General features: G+C 40.3%; 1 protein-coding gene and 1 long non-coding RNA gene across 3 annotated transcripts in view; one reads left to right on the top strand and one right to left on the bottom strand.

Moving 5' to 3' along the window:
- The first annotated feature begins 6,000 nt into the window (after positions 1-6,000).
- Positions 6,001-22,425, top strand: LOC118172242. Of its 2 annotated transcripts, XR_004753601.1 has the most exons (5): positions 6,001-6,499; positions 9,448-9,553; positions 14,647-14,723; positions 15,993-16,086; positions 22,292-22,425. It is a non-coding gene; the product is annotated as an uncharacterized LOC118172242 (long non-coding RNA). The 2 variants fall into 2 exon arrangements; XR_004753600.1 differs by lacking the exon at positions 14,647-14,723 and having other exon boundaries at positions 6,003-6,499.
- Positions 17,853-23,909, bottom strand: part of KLF13 (Kruppel like factor 13) — a 33,110-nt gene continuing 27,053 nt past the window's right edge. Inside the window, exon 2 of the mRNA XM_035336017.1 lies at positions 17,853-23,737. Coding sequence (XP_035191908.1) covers positions 23,445-23,737 — 293 coding nt within the window. The 3' untranslated portion in view covers positions 17,853-23,444. The remainder of the gene's footprint in view (positions 23,738-23,909) is intronic.

The following is a 23,909-nucleotide window of genomic DNA, read 5'->3' as shown; positions in this document are numbered from 1 at the left end:
GAATTAATAATCAGTGCAATCATCTAGCATGTGTGGGAAGAAAATCACTCTAGATCATATAAATATCATCTTCTAATTGGCAGATACATTGTGTCTTGATATATATCAAATGTGTTGCCTCCCTGCAGATTAAAGTGTTCAGATTTCATTCCTTCATATTTTTTTGTACTGTACATATTGATTACTGGTGAAGTGTGCAAAAAATGACTTTTCAAACTAATGTATATGTTAAGTTGGAAGTCGGTACAGCTTTTAAAATTCCATAACTTTTGTGATTTAATTTGCTGGGGGTGAGTGGGTGGGGTGGTATTTGTTTGCTTTAAGAATTCCCTGTTAAGGTATGTACTGCAACAAAAATGTCAAAACTGGATGCCTAATGTTAGGATTCTGCATCTAGGTTTCTCCTAATGAATAGACATACAGGTTTTAATGTCACTGAACAGTAATTTCTGTGGGAGCACAAGCTCTTGGTTTCAGAAAATCAAGTGGGCATCACTCCAACACATGTTCAGAGCTTTTCTTTAATATTCTACTCTTCCATTCACTCAATAGAAATTACATTTCATCTTCAGCAATTTTCCATGTGTGAACAAATAATTGGGCTTGTTCTTAAGGTGATTGCTTGAATGTGGAGAGTCTTGCTTTCTACCAAAACACCGTATCATTGTACATTTAACTACTGCATTCATGACAGGGCTAGTGTATTCCACTGATTTTCGGGGCGATGTAAAACTTTTTTTTTTCTTGGATATCATGATCTTTTTTTTCTTCTGAAGTAGCTGAAGTAGATATGCTATTCTGATTGCTGTTTTATCTCCCATTACCTGAATGCATGTACTGTACCAAGAGAATTGAAATGGCTGATGCACATTTGCACTGTGGAAAACACGATATGGGTAAAAGCCACTGGGTTCCAAACAGCCTTAAAATTATGACTCTCTGGGGACTGAGAGCCACGTAACTGGATGCAGCCTCTGTCCCAGTTCCTCATTTAGCTAAGAGAGTAAAATACTTTAGCCTGCTGTAGTCTGCTTAAGGGTCTGCATACTCATCCAAATAACCTGTAATTTTTAAAGACATTTTTCTTTAAAAACAAAATACAATTTGTTGATAACTGTCAGTGTGTCAGAAAATCTTGGTCAAAAAAAGCAACAAGGGTAAAAATAGTCAAATGGTGGGTAGCGTAGTAACCATGGCACCAAAATACTAAACAAGGGAAAACAGTTGTTTTATCAAAAGCTATTTCCTGTGAAGACTGGAAGCTATGTAGATCTTCCTGTATTCTGGGAAAGCAACAAAATCTATTGCTGTTCATCTCTGCATCTACTCTAGCCTCTTACTTTGATGCAGCGGCTCACTACTAGGGAGGAATGGAGAGAACAATGGCATGTTTGCTTCCCTTCTCTCACCAAGTGAATGCTATTGTAATGGCAGCAGCATCTAAAATTGCAGAAGTGTGATCCAGTGTTAGAACTAGACAGTGCCTAAGATGCTCCTCTGTGAGAGCAGTGTATTTAATTTTTCCTTTTCCTCTTTCAAATGTTCTTTTTTTAAAGCAGGAAATTAAAAAAAAAAAAAAAAAAAAAGCTTGTTGTTTGTATGATAATGACCCAGTTCTTCCTTTGTTTGTGTGTAAAATCAATGTAAACATGAAAATGGAGTTATATGTGAGTTGCGTTTTCCTTCTCAGACAACTGAGAGGTAAAAGGCACCTTTTGAGGTAAATCTCATGAAAGTGCTTTGCCACAGAATAAAATTAGATTCCTTTGGCATAGAAATTTTGCCCAATGCAAAATTGGGCAAAGAGCCATGGCCAGCCTAACTGAAACACATACAGTTCCTTCTGACTGGTGGTGTCTAAACAGTATCTCCGCAGTACAGATGGAGTAAACACTGCCTTGTTGTCATTTGCCTCCAGGTTTGAGTAACACAAAGCCTCTTCCCCCATGCTTTGGTTAAAATATGCAGGAGATGTTGCAGCAAACTGCGGCATCTCAGGCTAAAAGTGTGCCCTATGTCTCCTTTCAATGGGCTTGCAATCAGGTATGAACTGAAACACAGCCATGTGGGTGTAATAGAAGCACTCTTGTCTCTCAATGTTGCAAACTGTATGCACTTATGTTTTAATATTAACAAAAATGAAGGAATGATTTTGGTTTTGTTGCTCAAGATTCTGAGTACCGTAAATACAGCCTTTGTATAATGTACAAAGTGCATGTACAGTACAGAAAATGTTGTTCCCTTGGAGCCTCTAAGGAGCTTTGCATGTACATGATACCAATCTCAGTTCATTCATCATAAGCCAAGGAGAACAAACAAGATTTAAGCCCAGATTAAATAACGAATGGAATTAGACACTCAAACCTGAACACTGAGGAGGTCCCGCCACAGCTGGGACCATAGGCCAGCTTTGAGTTTTGTAGAAAATTCTTTCCAAATCATGTAGATTAGGTCTGTTCTCTTTTCCAGGGAGGAGCAGTTACTTCTATGTGTTTTTCAAGCCCATTGTTCTTACCCTGGTAACTCTGTGTTGCGTTTGTAATGTGCCAGCCTTACCATGATTCAGCTGTGATGCAATTTTTCAGAACTGTATGGCTCTTGTGTTCCTGTTGGAATCAATCTAGAGCTTTATTCAATTTCCAGTAGTAAGTTACTGTTATAAACTTTCTGTGACATCTTGAAGTTAACTGTTGCATGGCTGAAAGACTTTGTTCTCCTTGGAAGGCCTTGTTCCTCCTCATTGATTCTTGTGACTGACATTTTTGTATGGGAACAGTTTAATGAAACATTAAAAAGATCAATGCAATTCACATGTATTTCTGACAGTCAGTATACTTCTTTATGTGTGCATCCTACGTGGTCCAGTGTTGTTAAAACCAATTGCTTCTCAGATAAGGGCAAATTTTGTAGGACAATCCAAATTACTATACACAAAAGGTATGCAAAAGGGATGAGTAGTGATTTGATCACAACTTTACTGCTATATAATGTTCCCTCCCCTTTTTGTATATATTATTTTGCTACTTGCTAATATTTTTCCTTTCATGTTCTACTTCCCTAGCCAAGTCCTAAAGCTCTTTGTTCTCATTTGTGCAGGATATTTTTTAACCCTCTGGCAGATCTTCCTTCTTTGTTTAGTTTGCATATGGAGTGGCTTGTCTGCACAAAGGAGATTTGAAATGTCATAGATGTCACACTCTTAGTTTATAGAAGTTCATTTACTCATTAACAGAAGGTCTCTGTTCAATTATAACCAAAGCTAATTAATTTAAAAAATGAGGACAGGTGATGTGACTCTTTCTAATAACCTAGCAAAGTCAGCATTTTTAAAACCGAATAAATGTATAATAACTATATTTGTAACATCAGTCCATGTTTCGAAGAAAGATAGTTGCCTCTCACCAAGGCCTGTATTAATAAGGAATAAAGCAAGACTCACTGTTTTTTGTTGGCTAAAAATTCAAATTCTTGGTAGGCAGACCATCTTTCTTATTTTTCAGAGCTTGAGTTTCTTATTGTCTTCTATACATTTATCCTATTTTAGCAAAGATTGATTTTGGATTTTAAAAAATAGTATATATATCTGAAATTTATTTAAAGCTGAAGTGACTTTTCAGGTTTCTCCATATTTGACCATTTTCATGCAGAACTTTTGTCGTGTATGAAAGAAGTGAATTTATCCTTTTCCATTGCCTTCCCTATTCATAATTAAAAGATGTGATTGGTTGCAGTCACTTTTGTCTGCAAAGAAAACACTTGATCATTTTTAAGCTGCCACATGTTTAAATCCATTTTTCAAATGAAATGAACATTAAACAATGTTAAAGGATAATTAATATTTTTTGTTGTGAAAAGCGTGAGTTCTTGAGAACCTTTTCTACATACGGTTTTCATTCTAATTCAATTTAAATGTCATTTTTAATCTGATCCATACTTTGAAAAGATGATGTGTAAGAGCTGTTTTTAGCAGTTGGATTGTTACTTTGTAAAGTATTGAGCACTAAACCAATTTTTGCAATAGCTAGTAAATCTTGCTTATGTTTTGAAAAACTTCCAGTTATAACTGTCGCACTTTTTATAGCAGAACTGTATTTAATTTCTTTCTTTTATGAAAGATTACTCCAAGTAACTGATAGCTCTGTAATCTGTGTGAGTTGGCTTCTCCATTATTTGAAACGGAGAGAAGCTATAATGCCTATTCAATAAAATTAACTTATTTCTAAAGTATCCGTTTGCTTGAATTCTTATTTGTGCTTTTTGTGTATTCTCCTCAGTGTTACGCTGGGGAAACGCTGAAGCCCACAGAAGAGGAGCGTACACAGGGCATGGTGCAAACCGGTGGGGTTTTAATTGGCTCACCACAAGCTTCCATTCTGTTGCCATGAGGTCACTTAGTTTCATTTCAAGATTAATTTGCATAAACTAGGTAACTGGCAAAAGCCAGAAGCCAGGCACTGTCAGGCCTGTTCAGCTTCAGTTTTTATGGAGTATTCTGAGCACTTAGGCTCTAAAAGCACAAGGCACTCCCATGCGAGGAGTGCTGCAACACCTTGTGCTGTTGTAGTACATGCTGGGCTGTGGTAGTTGTTGCTGTCCTCAGGAAATTCAGGCCTAGAAATGACCATTCATTAATTAACCATTTCTTTAAGAACTTTTGTTTCTAACACGAATTTGCATAGCAAGCTTCTGCCTTTGGATCTCATTTCACTCCTGAGTGGTTTGTTGCCCTTGAAGTACTTGTACCCTGTGACAGGGCCATCCCTTAACCATCTCTGTGTCAAGTTGAATAGACTGCGCTTTCCAGGGGTGTTGCAAAGGTGTATCTCCGGTTCTGCAACCTTTCCCATGCCTGTGCTTTGACTCTCCTCCAGCTTTGTAACATATCCCTTGATCTGTAGGTACCTCAATTACACTGAAAGCTTTTCTCTAAAATATACTCCAGCTCCAACGAGAGTTAATTCAGACAGACCCTGCTGCAGGCTGTGGTAGGAGGTGAGTCAATCATCGCAGCCTCTCTTCTGATTTAGTCTCTGACTCTCTGTAAGAATTGATAGTTTTTAAGTTTCAGTACCTGCTTCCCTAACTGAAAATATTGTATATTTATTCTCAAACGTTTTTAGTCTCCTTGGGTATAAGATGTACAAAGAACTCTCATTCAGCTGCTCTTTGACCTAGTCTTTTTCAGATTTCTTACTTCCTGAGCTAAAGACCTCCATCTGGTGAGTAGCTAAGGGTGTGCATTTATTTTTCCTAAATGTCTGACTTAATCTTTATTGTATCAAACCCATGCAGTTTGTTTGTTTTTTGATTTTTACTGAGCAATCCAGATTACTCTGTACTGGCACCCTATCATGTAATCTTTTGATAGTAATTCTCTTAAGTACTTTTCCCTGGTGATTGATAAAATTATTTGATAGTGTAGGGCTGGCCCTCCTTTGAGACACTGGATTGGTGGCAAAATGTTTGAACAGTTAATCATCTAATCTTTTCAAGTAAGCTAAAAAGTTTTGAAAGGGCCTATTTTCTATAACAGAATACAGTGTTGCTTTTTTTATTTCACCCTTCTTTCATTCTTGATTAAAATTCCATCTTAACCACTTCATTATTTTGCCTGTGTTCACAGTACACCATTACCTTCAGTAGTTGCTGTTTGACAATGTCGTTGAATTGGGGATAAATCAGTGATTAAATAATTTCCAAAGCAAAGATCAAAATCTTTGAACACATCAACCTGTTCTGCAGTTCTCAAAGGTTCCATCAGTTTCCATCTGCATGTGCCAGCCTGCCATTAGGATTTCCTTTATTCCTCATGCAAACGTACTGGACCTAAAAGACAGAAGAGAAGCTAAGGATCAGCAGGGGTTATGGAGCTGCTCAGATCTATGCATTTGCTGAAGAGTCTTCTTGACTGATATGACCGGACTAACTGCGCTGAGTATTACAGAAGGAATGGCTTAGAAGAGCACTAATGCTGCTCAGAGATTATTGCTCTTACCAAAAACAAAGAGTAGAAATGTTCACAGAAAAAGTTCTCTGAAGCTTAATAGCTTTACATCTATCTCCGTCTTCTGACCGGCAATCAGGGAAACACTGCTACCAGACAGGGGAGAAGGTTTAGGGCTGTCACAAGAAAAAAATCAACATGCAACTTGGAGAACTGCTAACTGAGAGAGCTTCCCCTTGTAGGAGAGCTTCCTCTATGTCAGACAGTGTATTGCCTACAAAACAGTATTTTTTGTGATAGTTTTCTATTGACTTGACTTCTTAAACCAGCTCATTGTGGGGTAATGAGAATACCAGCACTGGCACAAAGGAAGCATTTGCAGTGCAGAAGAAGGGGAGGAGAGTAGCAGGACCACCTCCTATGTCAGCAAGCCACAGGATCACATTATAAAACATACCTTTCTGATGGGGGAGAAGATGGAGTAATAGCCAGAGAAGGAAGGGTGCAAGGGTAGAAAATTATCCTTCTATCTGCTAGCCCAAGCGCAAGCTGAAAGTAAGTACCTAAACTTGCTTAAAAATAAAAGGAAATGAAAAAATTAAGCCCGCCATCGGTAGCAACTAAAAATCTTGGTCTGCATGTGATATGTCTAAAGCACTTTGTATATCTGTTTCTTAAGCAAAATACCTTGCCATTTGAACTTGAAATATTTTGAAATACAAACCCTTAGAGTATTTAGTAGAGCTATTTGTGCACATAGCTTTAAATGCTAGTTTTTAGGAATATGGTTCTTACATATAAGGACATTGTAATATTAAACTTATCTGCCTGGCTGATTGATGCTGGGATTGTGTTACCTTTATTGCAGCAGTACACAAAATAATTCATCTGTCCTCTTTTTGTATCGATTTAGAGGCTATAGACATGCAATTTGTTCAATATGATCAGATTTCTGCATCCTTCTAGAGCTATATCAACTCCAACAGTGTTTCAGGAAAACCCAAGGCAGATTAGTTTGCAGAACTAGAATTTACACTCAAGAAACACTTCAAGACTTCCCTGGGGGGAAGGACAGTAAAGCAATGTAAGGCATTATGTGTTGAAATCTAGCATTGGTTGTCCTTCCTGATTAGCATCCTAACCAAAACCCAAACACTCGGATTCCATCAGGTTGTGCTAGTTATGTTTCCTTTATACTCAGAAATACTATGGAGGAATACTCAGTCAATACAGAAGTTTTGAAAATAGCATTGTGATTTATGTTGCTTGTCTCTAATCTCTTCTGTAAGAAGGTTTAAACAGGAAAAATGGTGCTAGTAAATAATGGCTTCTTTGGGGTTGTATTGTAAAAAGGCTGGGCTTTGGGTGAACCTCCTTCATGGGTGGTTTGCTTGCTGCATAACCACAGAGTCCCCCCGGACAGCTGTTACCAGTTACCATCCGCTGATCTCCTGCTGTGGGGATGCAGGACGCGCTGCTAGTATCACATACTGCTTGCTGCACAGAAAACTGGTGATGGATGCTTATTCTAATGGCACAGAGTGAAAGCTGGATTTGTTAATGAAAGAAGAGGAACTAGCCCACATCTGCAGAGTGCTGATAAAAAGGAATTCTCCTCAGCCTGTCGGTATTGTCACAAGTGATTCAATTTTTCTTCTGTGGAATTGTTTTCCTCACCAGACTAACTAGCATTTATAGTTTTTTTTTTTTTTTTTGTAACTTTAAATCCTATATATATAAATATATATAAATATATATATACATATAAAAGTACATTAATTTACTATTAATGTTGTTTAAATGTAGAAGTAGTATCTTTGCTACAGGAAAACTTTTTTTTTTTAAATTTCTCTTGTATTTTTCATTCATTTGCATTTTATCCAGATGGCTCAGTCAAACTGCACGAGTAACTGGAAAACATTTCTAAAAAGGAGCTTTTTTTGAGTTCCCATGAGTCAGATTTCTAAACCTCGAGATTTATGAGACTGATAAATTGCAGGACAGATTACTCATCAGGTAAGCTTTACCCCTAGCACTAGAGGGCAGCTCTGTAGCCAGAACAGTTAAATATATAATATATTGCTTATCTGACTGTATTTTAATACTGCAAATGCTTCAGTAAATAATTAGCCTGAAAAGAACAACAACAAAAAGGATTTTTTACAACATTAAATGTAAGTGCAAACTTGATTTTACTTGATATAGACTTACGTTTAAAAAAGCACAGCTTTCTTCATAATATGTGGCTATACTTTGCAGCTGACCCCTTCTCCATTTGAACAGTTTCTGACTGTTCCACCTCACTGGAGGTGTTCTCACCTCTCACTGTTCTTACCCTTTATTATTCGCTCTTAATTCTTTCCTAATCATTTCTGAGTTGTTCTTCATTGCAAATAGTTCTGCTCTTCAGTTTTACATCTGTCCTGTACTTCCATTGGCTTTTCCTCAGGTTCTACTTCCCACAGTCTCTTTAATCAAATCTGTGTATCACTGAGTTGTCACCATATTTGAAAGCCTCCCTCTACTTATTATCCTGTTGCAACATTTTTCTTCATTGCAACATTTCTAAGAAAAGGAAGTGATTCAGAATGCATTTTAAACGAATAATTTGGGAACCTTTTCTCCAATCTCCACCTTACTTAGATGCTAGGCACAGATAAAGCTGGTAATAGTGCTAAAGGAAGCAAAATGGAAGCAGTGCAGGCAACTGAACACAGCTATAAAACACAGGTCTAGGGTAAGTACCAGTCATGTGGGGAAAATGTGTTTTTTTCCTCCCTGTTGTAGGGGTTGAGTCTCCCTTGTCTTATTTCAGTGTAAAAGGGATTGGTGACAATGGCATTGCACCACTGAGAGCACCTGCATCACAACTGCCAGGTGGGAAGTATGAGCCACAGCTTGGGCGTACCATAAATGGGGAGTATGTTGCAGTTTGCCCTTTGAGGTCAATAATGTAAAAACAAGGTGAAAGCCAGAGATGGAGAAGTCAGAGGGACAGAAGGATCCCAAAACAAAAGCAGAAACTATGGCTGTTGTGCCAGGTGCTTATTTCCCCGAGGGACAATGAAGGCTTCAGGGAGAATTGACAGACCTTACAGGGCTATGCCTGGAACTAACAATAATGTTTAACAAGACTTGCCAAAGGTCTGATCTAAGCTCAGAAGGTGCTATGAATCTAAGACAAGAAATTAACAAAATAAGGTTGTTATTACCTCGAGTGTACCATTTGCCCAAATATCTAGCTATACGCAGTGTAAGACCTAAGAGAAATCTGACTGGTGAAGCAAAGGCCATGGTGGCTATCTGAGCTCTTGGAGAGATTCCCATGTGATTCCTGGCTTCCCTCTCCCTGCCCCATTTTACACTTGTAAGATGAAAACACTGCTTGTCTGTGTGGGAAAATGTTAAGTCACTCTGTTCATTCAAGGAGATCATAGAACCACGTGAATAGAAAAACATGTCTCAGTGCTGTGCAGAGTGAATTCAATTTCTTAATTCTACAGCAAATCATCCTCGGAATTATGCAAAGGTTGGAAACTGTTGGAGTGACTGGAATGAAAGTAAAGGAGACCTATCAAACTGTACCTCTTACGCAAGGTTCAACAGCATGTAAGTTATGGCATGTCCAAGTTCTTTTGAAATGCAGAATCTCACACATTAGTCTTCACCTGCCAATTATAATAAACACCCTGATCAATTAATTGAAATAAGTAGGAAGGAGATGGGCCAAATGGCAGTGGCTAGTGTAGGTCCCAGTTGCTAATAGGTGTATATTAGGAAGTGAATATATTTACTGCAGGTAGATCAGAGAGAACTGCCTACATAAGGCCCTGCCGTTGCAGGATGTGTAGGAACAGCAAGTAAGCTCTTTGGTATAGTTAAGGAGAGAACAAGCACCCAGCCTGGCCCCATGAAACCTTCTGTTAAACCTCACAGGTGATGCTCTCCCTTTCCTTACTTCCACAAGTCAGTGTCCACACTGTTTGAAATTACATTAGCTTGAACTGCGCTCCTCCTGAGGCAGATGCTGCTGTCAGCTCAGTGCCTGTCATCTGCTCTGTCCCTGCTGGCTTTTTGGTTGTGAGCTGCCCTGGTGGCCACCGGGTGCTCCGGCCCCAGATTGAATGCTGATGGCTCAGGAAACTAGATCTTCATGATCGTAACTTATATGCTCTTTCTGTTGCTTGTACGTGCCACCAGCACACTAGTGTTGGTGTATGGATAAACATAATACAGAAGAGTCCAGTTAGATTTGAAGTCCAGTTTCTCGTCCAGGGCATCAGGAATACATGGCGTCTCAGCTCCAGAATGGAACCTGAAGGGATGTAACTGCAGGGGGAAATTCCTGTCTCTCTCTCTCTGTAGTGCTGATAGGTAACATTCTCCACTTAACATCAGTTATGTGAACAGAAGGAGAATCATGAATTTAATGTGGTATTGGTTGGTTGCAAAACCTGTTATTGACTTCATGTCTTCTGCACAGTATTCCAGGAAAACAGAGAGCTGGCACATGCGCTATCTAGAGGACTCTAAATGTTGGCAGGAGGCTTGTTTAAAAAATAATGCTTTCCTTCTTTAAAGAAAGCTTTTAACTTTGGAAATTATGAAGAAAAGGAAAGCTGTTTCCAGACAATGCTCCATGCATGTGTCTGTGGGGTAGCCATGGGTGTCAGCGGCAGTGACTCACTAAGTTATCACCACCTGAGAGCTGGATCAACTCCGTGAGCTTATTTCCTGTGTGGCAATGACAGCTATTGCTCTCAGATTGCCTTTTTGGTATTTTCTGGGTATGGGGCTTGGATTTGGACAGCTAGGCGGTGACTATGTATCTTACTGCTGATTAAACCTGTACCACAGCCAGTCCGCTTTGCTTTTAGCTGCTGCTGCTCATAGAGTGACCTGTTTTTTGGAGGAAATTATCAGAGAAGCCAGAAGCTCATTAGCTCTATCATAAATATCTTATAAATCTGGGCTTCTGAGATTTCTAGACAATACTGCTCTAACACTTCATTATCAAAAGTAATTGCACACATAAGAAATATAAATGCTTCAACTTAACTTTTACTGTATAGCGCTTCATATAATTTAAATGTGGGTAGCAGTCAGTAGTTCAAACTCTTGTAACAGTCTCATTCACATCTGTAAACCTCTTTGAAATTAGAAACAGTATTCATTACACAAGTCCATCACTATTCTTCCAATAGGTTTGTAACTCCTCAGAGCTGACCTCTATCTCCCTGACTTAGAAATAAACAGATCCTCAAATATCCTTAGAAATAAACAGACCCTCAGTGGGTTTGCAAAAGGTTCTGTCTAATTAGAGGCATGGGGGCAAGTGTTTATCAGGCAGGACAGGTATGATTAGGAAATACTATTAATTCCCAGGGATTTTTGCCAGCTCCAACCCTTCCCAGCTCTCAGTCATGCTTGGAGGAAATGGCAGCTCTAATTTGAAGAGAAATTTGTGTGTGATGCTTCCCAAAGTGAAGAGCCAACTCTTTTTAGAGGCACCTAAAAGGGAGGTACTGTTTTAGGTATTGTTTGACTGCTGCCCTCTGCCACGTTCTGCTGCTGGTAGGTATTTCACGCAAATGTTCCCTGCGGCGTCAGGAATTTACAAGCTGGACTCAGTCTAAAATGAGGTGACCCCTACAGTACAAAAAATTGTGTCTAACGGTGAATGTGGTTGTGGTTGGGTAGTAAGGAGCCAGCGTTTCTCCTTGGAGGAGGGTGGCGGTGCCACTCAGGTCTGTACTGACTGCAAGGTGCCTTGCAGGTGCTGAGCACGCAGGCAAGGAGGCCCTGTTCTGAAGCAGTTGCTGTTTGGAAAGAGATGAGAATTGAAGACACAGATAAAGAAGCATGAGGGAAAACTCAGATTTTTTCTTCTGCAGGCAATGGCAACATTAATACTGATTAAAGTCGGTGTTGTAAGGCTGAGGGAATCTAAACCACTGTTATCGTTTAAATAATAGGTGAATTTACAAAGCATTGCACATGTTGTTCCATCGTGTTTCAGGCATGCTCTTTTAAGGACCTGCTTTTTCATGTCAGAAAATATTTCCGTGTTTCGTAGAATAATACAGCCGTGCTGGGATGGGTGTTCCATGTGGCTCACGCGGTTTTCTAGCAGATGGCGAGGGTGTTAAGCAACTTGACTGTGATTTTTCTTTTACTGACTTCATGCAGAGAGCTGGGCAGAGCCTGTGCCAGTTGTTCTCAAGGTCACAGCCAGCCCCTCCCCAAGCGGGATCACAACATGCTGAGACGCCAGCAGCCTCTGCACAGCTGCCAGCTCTACAGAAACACAGCCAGGGTACAGCTGTGTTTTAAAGCTGGGCATTCACTCCTCTTTAATAGCAGTTAAGTGGTGAAAGGCTGTCTTCCAGAAATTCTTCCTGTCTCTTAGCAAACACCATGTAACATACAGTTTTTACAGTGATTTGTAGCATATTTTTACCCATGAAATATAACCCTTCCTTTCCTTTTTACTCCTCCTTAATCACAGTGGACAATTTTGTGGAGACATGGACTTGAAGCTTGATATTTTCCTTCCTTATTTCCTTCTGCATTAATTATCCCTCCTAAAAATAGAGAGCTGGAGTCCAAAAATATCCAGCGGAGCCTTAATGGAAGGTTCCTTACAGGGAAGGCAGCAGCCAGCCCCGATTTATTCACCCGATCCTGCTGTTTGGGCGGTCCCACCCTCGCAGGGTTCCCTGGGCTCGCCTGTGTTTCCTCACCCCGGTGATTCAGTCCAGCCGCGTGCGAGGGCGCATTAAGGGGAAACCATCCCTTACCCGGTCTTCAGGGAAGGTGCAGAAGCCAGGCCGTGCTATGGCTGCTCAGAGCCCTCTGCCCGAGGGTGGCTGCCCTCCCGGGGCCATAGGCAGAGGCTGTCCTGCAGGGGTCTGCCTGTCCCTGCAGCCAGCCCTCACAGGGTGCCCAGTGCTGGGCCTGCTGCAGAGGTGGAGAGGAGAGAGTAGCAATCCCAAACTAAATTTTCTTCTGCCGCCTTCTTGACGAACCATCTTACTCTTTGCAGCAGGCTGAAAACTGCAGTCTGAACGGGAGCCCCATAGTGGGAAAGCTTGGAGTTGTTTTTGACTAATTCCAGAGTCAACCAAAAGGCTACGTTTTAAACCAAACCTCTGTGACTCTGCGGGGCCTTATTGTCTTGTAATATCACAGGGCATGAGATCGTTCTCAGCACAGGTTAAAGAGACAGAGAAAATGCCCTTTGCTCGATCAGTGGTGATTCTGCCCTTTGGTATAGGAAGTCTTGGCGCAGCCTGGGCGGGGGGGCAGCTACTTGAGGGGGTGCCCTTTTCCTTACTCCCCTCCAGGGAGATCACGGTTGTGACGGACTATTAGAAGCGTAGTACGAAAGTTAGGCTGCAGTCTGTGAGCTTCTCAGCGTGGCATTGTGAGACTCCCAAACTGCCATCGTTTTTGCAGAGGGTGGGGCACGGAGCTTAGGAGAAAAATTGTGGGGTCTTTGAAGTGAAAAGCTTTGAAGTTAAAAAGCTAGCAAATTCCTGCTGCAGTTCACTCTCTGTGGAAAAGCCATTTATCTGAGGAGACTGGATACAATACTTACAAGTACCAGACTGGAGGATTGCAATTGCAGCTTTCATGTTTTTAGATGTTTGTGCAGTGGCAGAGAAGGTGACCTTGATTTGAAACACGTGCACCAAGCAGCGCCATCAGCCTGCTCCTTGTTTCTCTTCCGCTTGGAGGCTTTGAGTGCGCTCAGATGGCTGACGTTAAACGCGTGTGTGGTGAATGGGGAGGGAGGAACTTCTCTCTTCCCGTTGCTATTGTTTTGTTATGTTTTGTGCCTGTTCCGTTTGTCTCCAGGATCAGAGAAATGACTCAGTAAGTTATCTCAGTAATAGGAGAGCATGGGAAAATACAAACATCGGGCTCTTAAAGATGCACCGTCCTATTTGTTATGTGCTGGCATATCTCAGTGTCCAGTCTGTTGAAAATGCCACCGCAGGAGCTATCGTGCTCCTTCCCCCAGACCTCCTTTTGGATTTTTGCACCTTAGCCCTTTCTTTTTCTCTGTGTAAAATAATATAGAATTGCCCTACCCTATACTCCTTCCTCATTTTTCTATGCCAGTCTTCCTCCTCTTAACCTCACTTTCCCCATTCACTGCACTATTGATCTGTTTCCCACATTTTTTCCTCTCATTCCTCCTATTACACTGCCACACACCTGAAGCTCTCTGCCTGGCCAGCACATTTCTCTCTTGGCCTCCAGCCAGCCCTTCTTTCTCACTGGTGTCCTCTTGTCCACCCTCTGGGCATCCTGCACCTTCCCCTCGGGCCATGTCCAGCTCGTACAGGGTAGGCCTTGGGAAGGATTTTTGGGTTAGCTCAGAACCAGCCGGCTTGGGCGGTGTAACCACAACCACATTAAAATGATGCTCTGCCCAACGAGCTGAGGGCTATTTGTCAGTCCAAGCAGTGTCACGTTAATATAGCTGAATCACCTCCAGCGTTAGCTTGGACATCTTGACGTGTTAGACACAACCTGAGTCTAACTCAGCTCACGACAGGCAGAGAAGGTAAATCTTTATCTGAATTTGCAAAGCACTGCTTAAGTTGGTGATGGCAAGCTTTAAGAGACAAATCCTAGAATGGCAGCACTTCAGGATACCTGTGTAACTCCTCAGTGGTCTTTTCCTCCTGCAGTCTGAGGAACACGGAAAATAGGGGTCCGGTTCAGTTTTCACTTCCAACTGACTTCTGGAGGCTTCTTGCCAACTCAGGTGAGTCAGGAGGGCAGGCTCCAAGCCTTTACTTCTCACAGAAAGTACAGTATTGGCCTTCTGATGTTAGTATTTCTGTGCCCACTACTACTGACTTGCTACGGTATTTGTGATGAGGGTGACAGGGTGGTAAAGGTGTGACGTGTGAGCTCGGGGACAGTATGACTTGAATGTCATGTCTACAGACAGCATTGTGGTTGCACAAACAGCCCCACGGAAAGGGTGGTGCCTGGATTTAGCCCCTGCGAGGGAAGTGGTAGCAAGCACTGTGGTCTGAGGCAGAGGATGTGCTGCAAGCGTGGCTCTGTTTGCGCGAGCCTCCGGAACGCACCTCCCAGCACCAGCTCAGCAGGCTCAGACGTGCTGCGGGGTGCTCCGGCAGCGCGGTTAGGCACTGACGCAGAGAACAACCGTCAGCTCGGCAGAGGCCTGCCAGCAACAGCACCTCGGAGCCTCTCGGAGCCCAGCCCCTGATGCCAACCCCTCGTTGCCTGTTGCACATTCGTTCCTGCCAGCAGGAGCGAAAGATTAAAACTAATTCCTGCCGGTGCCAGTCAGGTTGGGCAGGTTGGTCCTTTATTTACTATTATGATGAGGCACCAATTAACGCTGTAGAGCTGCTTGCTCTCAGTGAGATAGAGTTATTACTAAGCTGTAAGTGTTTAGGTTTTGTTCCCAATGTTCATAGACCTTTGAGGCCTGTTCCTGCCTAAAACCTCACTCAGGTTTTCTCGGATCTCTTTTCTTTGTTCTTTTCTTCTCCACATTCAGTTAATGTGATCTTGTTCTCTGTGCTGCCCAGAACACAAAGCTGACTGCCAAAGCCATTGTTCATTCACGCTTCCCTTTCCCTCTCTTGCTGCCCAGATGTCTGGGCATCCAGACTCCCCCCCCTAGTCTTGTGTATGGATTGAGAAGGCTATCAAAAAATCTCATTAAACTCTTAGCCGTGCCAGCAATGCACTGTAGCTAGCTAGACATGTACTTTCCTGCCTGAATTACTCTTTAACGTAGGTCCCTTTTCTACTGCTCACAGAGAAGATGATGTGGTCCTCAGTATTTGAAGATGCTGCCCAGCTTGGTCACCTTGGAGTTCTTTAGGAAGCCCCACGTGTATCCTGGTGCCTTCCTAGTCAGCTGCTAGGAACACTTGGCTTGTCTCATTTTCCTCATCTCTTTTTTTAAATTTTATTTCAACCTGTCTTCTCTTTCTTCTCTATCTTTCTGTTGATAGTATATTTATATTTCTGTCACTTTAATCTCTTGCAGTCCAATAGGAAGGCATGTCATGGCTGTGTTTCCTTGAAAAGCTGGGGCAAAGACCCTTGAGGTGAACTACTTCGAAGACAGCAATCATACACAGGTAAATGTGAATACAAAAGTCCCATCCTAATTCTAACAGCATTATCTCTTTTCTTCTGAGCTGATGGACTGCTGCCAAGCCTATGAACATCTGGTGACGAGCACTGAGTCACAGGCAAGACAGAAACCCATATATTTAGCAACCCGAGAGGAGCAGTTTCTTCTGTGGATGAGAATGTGTTACATATTTCAGTGTGGGTGTCTGTGTGGGGATGCACATAACATTACGGAACCTAGGCAACAACTCCATGCTCAGACTGAAAAGGCATATCCTTTCAGAAGGATTTGTTTCTATTTTCCTTCTTCCAGAAAGTTCAGTAAATGATCTTTTTCTGCTCCTCTGTTATCAAACATGAGGTGGAGCCTTCATGTAGGAAGGCTTCAGAAGTGCTACTGTTCAGAATCTATTTTCACAAATACATAACTCTTTAAAGGCACTGTTTAACCTGTATTTTCAAAAAAGTTCAAACCTGTCCTTTAATAGAGAAGAGGAGCAGGAGACTATTACCAACTTTTTCCAGCAGCAGTGAAAAAATGCACCTCACCACCTTTCCATCTAGTGCAAACAGTGAATTCAGCTGGAGCAAGTGGCCAAAAACTAGGTAGGGGTAGTAGTCAGAAATGTCCCTATCCATAGGAACCAAGTAGCAGAAAGCAATTAGTCTTCTAAAGCAGCTGCGTAGCCTACCTGTTAAGGGATAAAAATGGAACTAAGAAATGTGAATGCTGTGAGAAGACAGCCAAGGATGCAAACTCAAGGGAAGGACTGCCAGGAGCAGGGTGAGGTTAATTGCTTCAGTCAATCTGAAACTGAAGAAGTTTCAGACTGAACTTCTTCAGTTTCAGATCGTCAGAAGTCAGGCTTATGGACAATGAAGTACGCACACTTTGGTATTAGTTTACCGCAATTTTTGCCTAAGGACTCTCACAACCTGGAATTTCCCATATATACCAAAGACATTGAGAAAGCAGATAGAAGCCACATCATGCCAATGTTTGTAGAGAAGAATGAAAAAAGCCTGTGGTTTTCTGCTGGACACAGGCATTTTATCTTCTGTTCCAGTGAGGTTCACTAGTAGAGTCAAAGCTATCCACTGCCTGCCCAAAGAGTATGGTATTCCCAGATAAAGATCCCATAAATACTGCATTAACATATTTAAGCATTTATGTGATTTAGCTAGTTCCTTTGTGTAAATTATAGAGCAACAGTTGCTCATAGATACATAGAGATGTACAAGCTAACTGGCGCGTGGTCAGAGATAATGAATAGCAGTGACAGTTCAACACAGCAGTAAACACACGGGGAAGGCTGCTGTTAAAGATAATGCCTCTCCAAGTTACTTGCTCTGAACAGTTGTCATCACTCCCACACAAGAAAATGTATTGATTTTAAAGTAATTTCCACAGTTGTCCCTGGCTTGGTGAGGATATTTTAGCTTTCATCTTTCAATAGTAGTCTACTCTTTCAAATTATTTTTGCAATCAGATATAATGTTCCGTAGACAGTTAATCACTATAGCACACAAAATTGTTTTCCTGTGGGTGTGGTGTTAATTCCAAAGGAGGACAAAGACATATATCTGCAATAGCCTCGCATCTTTGAGGAAGTCACTCCATCACTCATGCTTCAATTTCATCATCTCTAAAATGAGGTAAGAAAACGTTTCAGGGCACTGTGAGATTAAATTGCAACTGTTTTGATAGGACATTGCCATTTGTGGAGATGGTATCAGAAATTTGCAAAGAACTAGGCTTTGAAAGAAAGGATGGTTGACTCTGAGCTTCGATTTGTGTATATTAATCCCATAACTATCTTGTAAAGAAAAACAAAGTATATGCCAGCCTTGAGAAAGGAATTTCACTGTGCAGCTCTAAAATATGTATTAAAGAAGAATACAAAACAAACATCACACAAACATTTTCTCAATAGTTTTTAAAAAATCCCATTTTAAACAGTAGCGCTGACTGAAATTTAAACAAAGACATCAAACAACATATCAAACCTCAAACTAACAGCAGAAATACTACCTAGCTGATGCTTTTTAACTGAGAATGAAATTACAGTTAATGAAATAACAGAGAATGAAATTACAGGTAAGGCAACGCTTCATATTATAAGATTTATTTTGGAAAATGTAAACCTCACTAACCATGCATATACGTTAAGACGATGCTTTACGGCTGTTAATTTTCTTCCTTTTTCCTTTTTTTCCTTTTTACTGTTGTATAGACATTATCACAATATATAATCTATGCAGTACAAAATACATAGTTACAGCAGAGCAAGAATAGATGAGGATATAACTGTACAACTATAATACTTCAATGTAGTGATTTATAGAGTTGAAAAGTGACCATGGAAGCATTTGTGTGCTGTTGATAAAAGTGTCCAAGAGAAGATGACACCAGTTACATTACAGTTCACCAAAGCTGAAAGTATGTACATAAACGTGCACATTTGCACAAATATTGTCATTCACAGAGGCATACACATGTGAATAAGCACATGTGCACACACACACACACGTCCCCCAGAATGCATATATACACAAGTAACTACAGCTGTAACAAGAGATGAAACTAAACCACAGATCGCAAAACACAGATTCAAACTTTCCAAAGGCAATGGTGTTTGGATCCAGGATTTTGGTTCAGACCCACCTCTATCTATAATGAAACGGATACCTAGTTTTGCTCTGTAGACATCCCTTTGTTATTCTGTGTGTAGTATATGCACACTGCTGTATATTTATGTATACACACACATACTATACAATATACACACATACACATATTTTTATATATATGTGCATATGCTTATATAAATCCATATATGTATAAAACCTATACCAGTGGATGGGCTTTTGCATTCTGTATTCTGGTTTATGGGGTAAACAAGAATAACAGTTATTTTCTACTGCCTAAGGCTACAGCTTTATCCCCCAAAACGTTAAAAATACAGATGTTCATCATACCATTCACTGACATAGACTCTGTGTTAGCACCCAATGGACAAAAAGATGGTGTGAAGGAGTAAAAGAGCACCTGAAAGTCAGTTTGTAGGCATCACCTGGTGAAATTAGTAAATCAAATGGCAATGCATAGGCAAGCTTTAGTATGTAGAGTTCATTTTCCTTAATCTTTCCTCATAAATCATGTTCCTCAAAACAACAATGCATTTCACACTAAAATCCTAGAACTCATGGCAAAGAACTGCAGAAAACCAGTTTGAATGTGAATAGCTAGAAACAGGTTTGCTCCTCAGACAGCCTTGTCCTGCCTGGATGCAAGAAACAAGAAAAGCACTGAACTTCTGGATAGAAGGTAATCAGGTTTTAAAGACATACAGAGGCTCACAGAGCTAAAAGTTATTGCAAATATCAATGCAGTACAGAGGGTAGGATACGCACAGGAATTAGGTGTTACCATCAAACAGACTTCGGATGTTTTGTTATAAATATATACCTTTGCATTATGTAATTTAATGTAAACAAATACCATGCATACATTACAAAAGCAAGGAACAAGTAATCTGCAGATACAAACAATTCTCACAATAAAATCTAGCTGCCTAGATTTCAGGACTGTTTTCTAAGAAGGAGGAATTCACGTGGCCGTTAACGCACTTTAGGCCTTTGTGCAGGATGAGGTTAATGGAAGGGGTGAATGAGTTTATATCAGTAAAAAATTGAGTAGCGCTCTGGAGGACCCTAATACCTTTCATTTCTGCCTGTGTTCACGTACTACAATTAACAACTTGACCCAATGCAAAGATCTGAGTTGACAGATTGGAGAGACTGTGAGCATCTCTAATTCCAATTGAATGATGGTAGCGAGGTGATGACTTTAATTTTCACCCTTTTTTCTATAGCAAGGTAGTTCAGCTCAACTCTGAGAGTAAGCCAGAATCATGGCTTGAAAAAAAAAAAGCAAACTTTAAGAGCTTTCTTAATAAACCTGCTACTGTGTTCTGAAATCAAAAGGAAAAAAAATCAAGCAATTTTGTAGTTTGTGGGGACCCACCTCAACAGGTTACATGGGGAAATTAGGAACCCTATGAGAAGATTTGCACCTTGCCAGAGCAATTATTTCCTGCAGATGTCATGTCTGCTGCTAAACCAGAAGATTGGATTAGGTCACACAACTGGGCGAAACAACAAAAGGGTAAAAATCTGATGTTAGTTTGGGTAAGTAACCAGATTTCAAAATATAATCTGAGCTGTTCAGACTTCTCATATCTGCAAAATTTAGGAGAAGCAATCATGTGAATAGTCTTATGACCTTACTGCTGTTTCTGCTTCCCAGAAGATGCTAAAACCCCCCAAACTCTAGTTTACTGCATCAGAATGCTGAGAGAAGTTTTCTTCACATTCAGTCATGAAAACTACTAGTGGTCTGGACTTCATCTTCGTATTATAGAGCCATCATTTAACATTTAATGGAGATATCTGAAGCTCTAGCTAGGATTTTAAAACTTGATAATTTGACTGTCATTCTAACAGACTCTGAGGTGCCTATAGCTAAGAAGTCAAAAAAATAAATAAAAAAGGCCAATTTCAGAGAAATTTCCTGAAAGCATAGCTACGTTGGTTTATACATATAGTCTCCCAGCCTTCTTATTAGATGAACTGGCTGAACTGGAAATTCAGCTGTGACCCAATCGTTTTTGCCCCACAAAGCCTTGGAGAATCATTAGTAAGCTCTATAAGGAAAAGGCATAAAATGCTTTAGTTTACTGCTTGAGTTAATGATTAACTAGTTCTTGTCTCGGAATAGGTTATTGCATAATCTTCATGTACCCATAATTCTTGTACTAATAAAACATGGTGGAAATATTCTTTCTCTAAGCTTTAAAAATATATATATAATGCATCTACTGATTCGTGGTGAATATTATGCTCTAAATGGATGGACTGGAGTGCTTCTTCCCTTGCTATGGATTAAATGGTGGTCTTGCTGGAGAAGGTGATTTTACAACAAACTGAGGACAAAACACAAACCCTATGATTGCTGCTGATATTAATGTCCTCTCCACCCCCTTATCCCTCTATTGCGATGTAATGATAATGACAAATGTGCTTATGACTTGAAGTATGTGCACAAGGCACAGCTGACCTGTAAAATTCCTTTAGCTGGGTATCTTAATTGCCTCTTTCCTAACTACAGCACAAGAACACTTTTATCAGTCACAGAAATGATTGGAATGTGAATTCCTCTTACCTGAATAGCATAAAGTTGTCGCCATTTTTTATCTCAGTAGATGAGATTTTAAAAAAGAAAATAAAGCAATGGAAGTAAACATATCTGGCTTTCCCCTACTATACAGTGGTTAGGCAACTTGCCACACAAATTCAGCAATGCTTGTCAACAAAACTGCGATGTTACTTCATTTTTTTTGTAAATGTGGCAGTAGAATTGTGCCTAGCATGACTTCCAATTCAGAAGGGGAAAATGTGATTTTCTAGAGGTGGAATCTGAAGCAAATCAACATGAGAAAATACTGAAATATCTGCACTTTGAAGTATCTGCAAGTATTGATGCATACAACTATAGAATTAGGAATAATGTAAATATTATGGAAGTACCCATGAAACAACTCAGGAATCTATATTAGCCTCTCACAGTTAATATACAGTACAAAAAAAAACTTGCAAAATTGTATCAATGCAAAGCAGCAATTATGATACAAGTTCATTTGGAATGCAGATGCATTAATTTGATATCAAATGGCACGTTTGGCATATAGAGTTTTCTTTCACCATGCTACACTTAACTGAATTTAGACTTTATAGTAAAAACAAGAACCCCTCCCCCTCAAATTCCAGAATCAAAAGGACCTGAATTTATAATATGCACCATCAGAGCCAGCCATAACAAGGAAAGCATATTTGCTGCTAGTCAAGTCACTAGTACATCACAATGCTCTGGTCTTTTGCTGTTTTTTACCATATAAAACATAAATATCTACTTTCTAGTGCTTTATCTTATGCCCAATAGTTGAAAATTATTGAAAAACAGCCAAGATTCCCTTTCTGTTTTTAGGCAGTTAATCAGAAATGAGATATCCTTTCTTTATGCTGGTATGTGTCTTTTTGAGAAACTTGAAGGCCTGCTGAGCTGAAATGCCATTTTTTTGTAACACTTAAAAATGAATATTTATTTTCCTAGTCAGAAGATACCTTGTGATTTCCGCTTCCTTTTATCAGACCATGACTGTGATGCAACAGGATACAGAGACTGTCTTAAGCAATTTGTCTTGCTAACATACAGCTGTACAGTAGGTAAGTACCTTGATAAAATTTTTGATGGGCATTGGTTAAGTTATGCTATTTCCATAGTTTAAAAAAAAAAAAAAAAAGGATAAAGAAAATTGTTCAAGTCAATGTGGTTTGGTTTGAGTATTCTGTTGGTCCCATACTGAGCAGGCAGCGTAGAGAGCTTAATGACTTGGAGAGAGAGAGAAGAGAGAATGCCTCTGAGATTCCATGCCACTTTGCAATACAATATTACCCAGTGTAAATGTGTTTCCTCATGATTTAGGTTATTTACTTAAGGCATCGCGTTTAGAATTTTTTCTCAGAATTTTATCCGGTGTAAAACAAAAATTAGTAGTTTATCAACTTCACAAAGGTTTTTGGGATAGTTGGGTTTGGAGCATCTTCAGCATTAAGCAAGTAGAGGGCAGTTTGAAGAAAGAAAACTCCTGTTTGGGTGCTCCCAAATGTAGACGTATAACCAGGAAAGCAAACAATGGAAGAGTCTGGTACTATATTCCAGTACTGGTTTGGTTTTTGTATTGTTTGTTTATTTTTTCCCCAGTGTGTGAAAGAACCTAACAAAAAGCTTCTGAGTGCAAATATATTTACATAATAAGGCTGCGGTTAGGGTGTGTCTTCATTGTAGTTATTGTGTAACATAAATATCCATCCCTGAGAAAGGAGAAGGGGGACACAATCCAACACAGTTGATTTCTAAGTGGATGTATGCTCATGTTGTGCAATCTGGTCTTACAAAACTACTTTGACACCTGAGGTCGTTTTTTTTTTTTTTCTTTTTTAGATTGTTTCATTTTCTTATAAAGAATAATCATGAGGACATGTTATGGTTGTAAAATGTATGGGATATTGACACAGCAGGAGTCACATGTAAATCCATCTGTCCATGAGGTTAGAATGGCCAAGAAAATCTGATTGGAAATTGCAGTGGGAGGCAGCTATTTACTGATTTAAAAAAAAAGGAGGTGAGGGGCAGGGACAAATTGAGGAGGGGAAGTGACAGAGTTTTTAAAACATGTGCAACACAAACAAAACTCCACATTAAGTATTAGAGGCAAAGTGCTGACATCCAGTGCAGGTAGATCTATGGGGAACTGGCAGGGCTAATTGTAGGACTTGAGGCATCTGAGCGGCTGTAGTCACTGACAGACCCTGTTCTTGAATTGCTTCCACTTCGCCTCTTGAGCATGCTTGGGTGGAAATTGGCATGGCGACGGGCATGCTTTGTCAGATGGTCACTGCGCATGAAGCGTTTCTCACAGAGAGGGCAACTGAACTTCTTTTCTCCAGTGTGAGTGCGGTAATGGCGGGCCAGCTCGTCAGAGCGAGCAAACTTCTTGTTGCATTCTTGCCAGCTGCATTCAAAAGGCCGCTCACCTGCAGGGATTGAACATGGCATAATTAGAAGAGACAGACAGCAACGTTATCCATGTTTTTCATATGCAAAAGTTAGAACAAAAAGGTTGGGTGTGAGGCAGATGCTACTTAGCACTAAATGGATGGAGGTGGTGGCGTTCTCCACCACAGAGGGAGGCCACTGTGGTATTCC

The sequence above is a fragment of the Oxyura jamaicensis genome, chromosome 10 (assembly GCF_011077185.1).
Source record: "Oxyura jamaicensis isolate SHBP4307 breed ruddy duck chromosome 10, BPBGC_Ojam_1.0, whole genome shotgun sequence".
Lineage (NCBI taxonomy): Eukaryota > Metazoa > Chordata > Aves > Anseriformes > Anatidae > Oxyura > Oxyura jamaicensis.
Note: the sequence above shows the minus strand (reverse complement) of the source record. Positions and strands in the feature narration are given on the sequence as shown.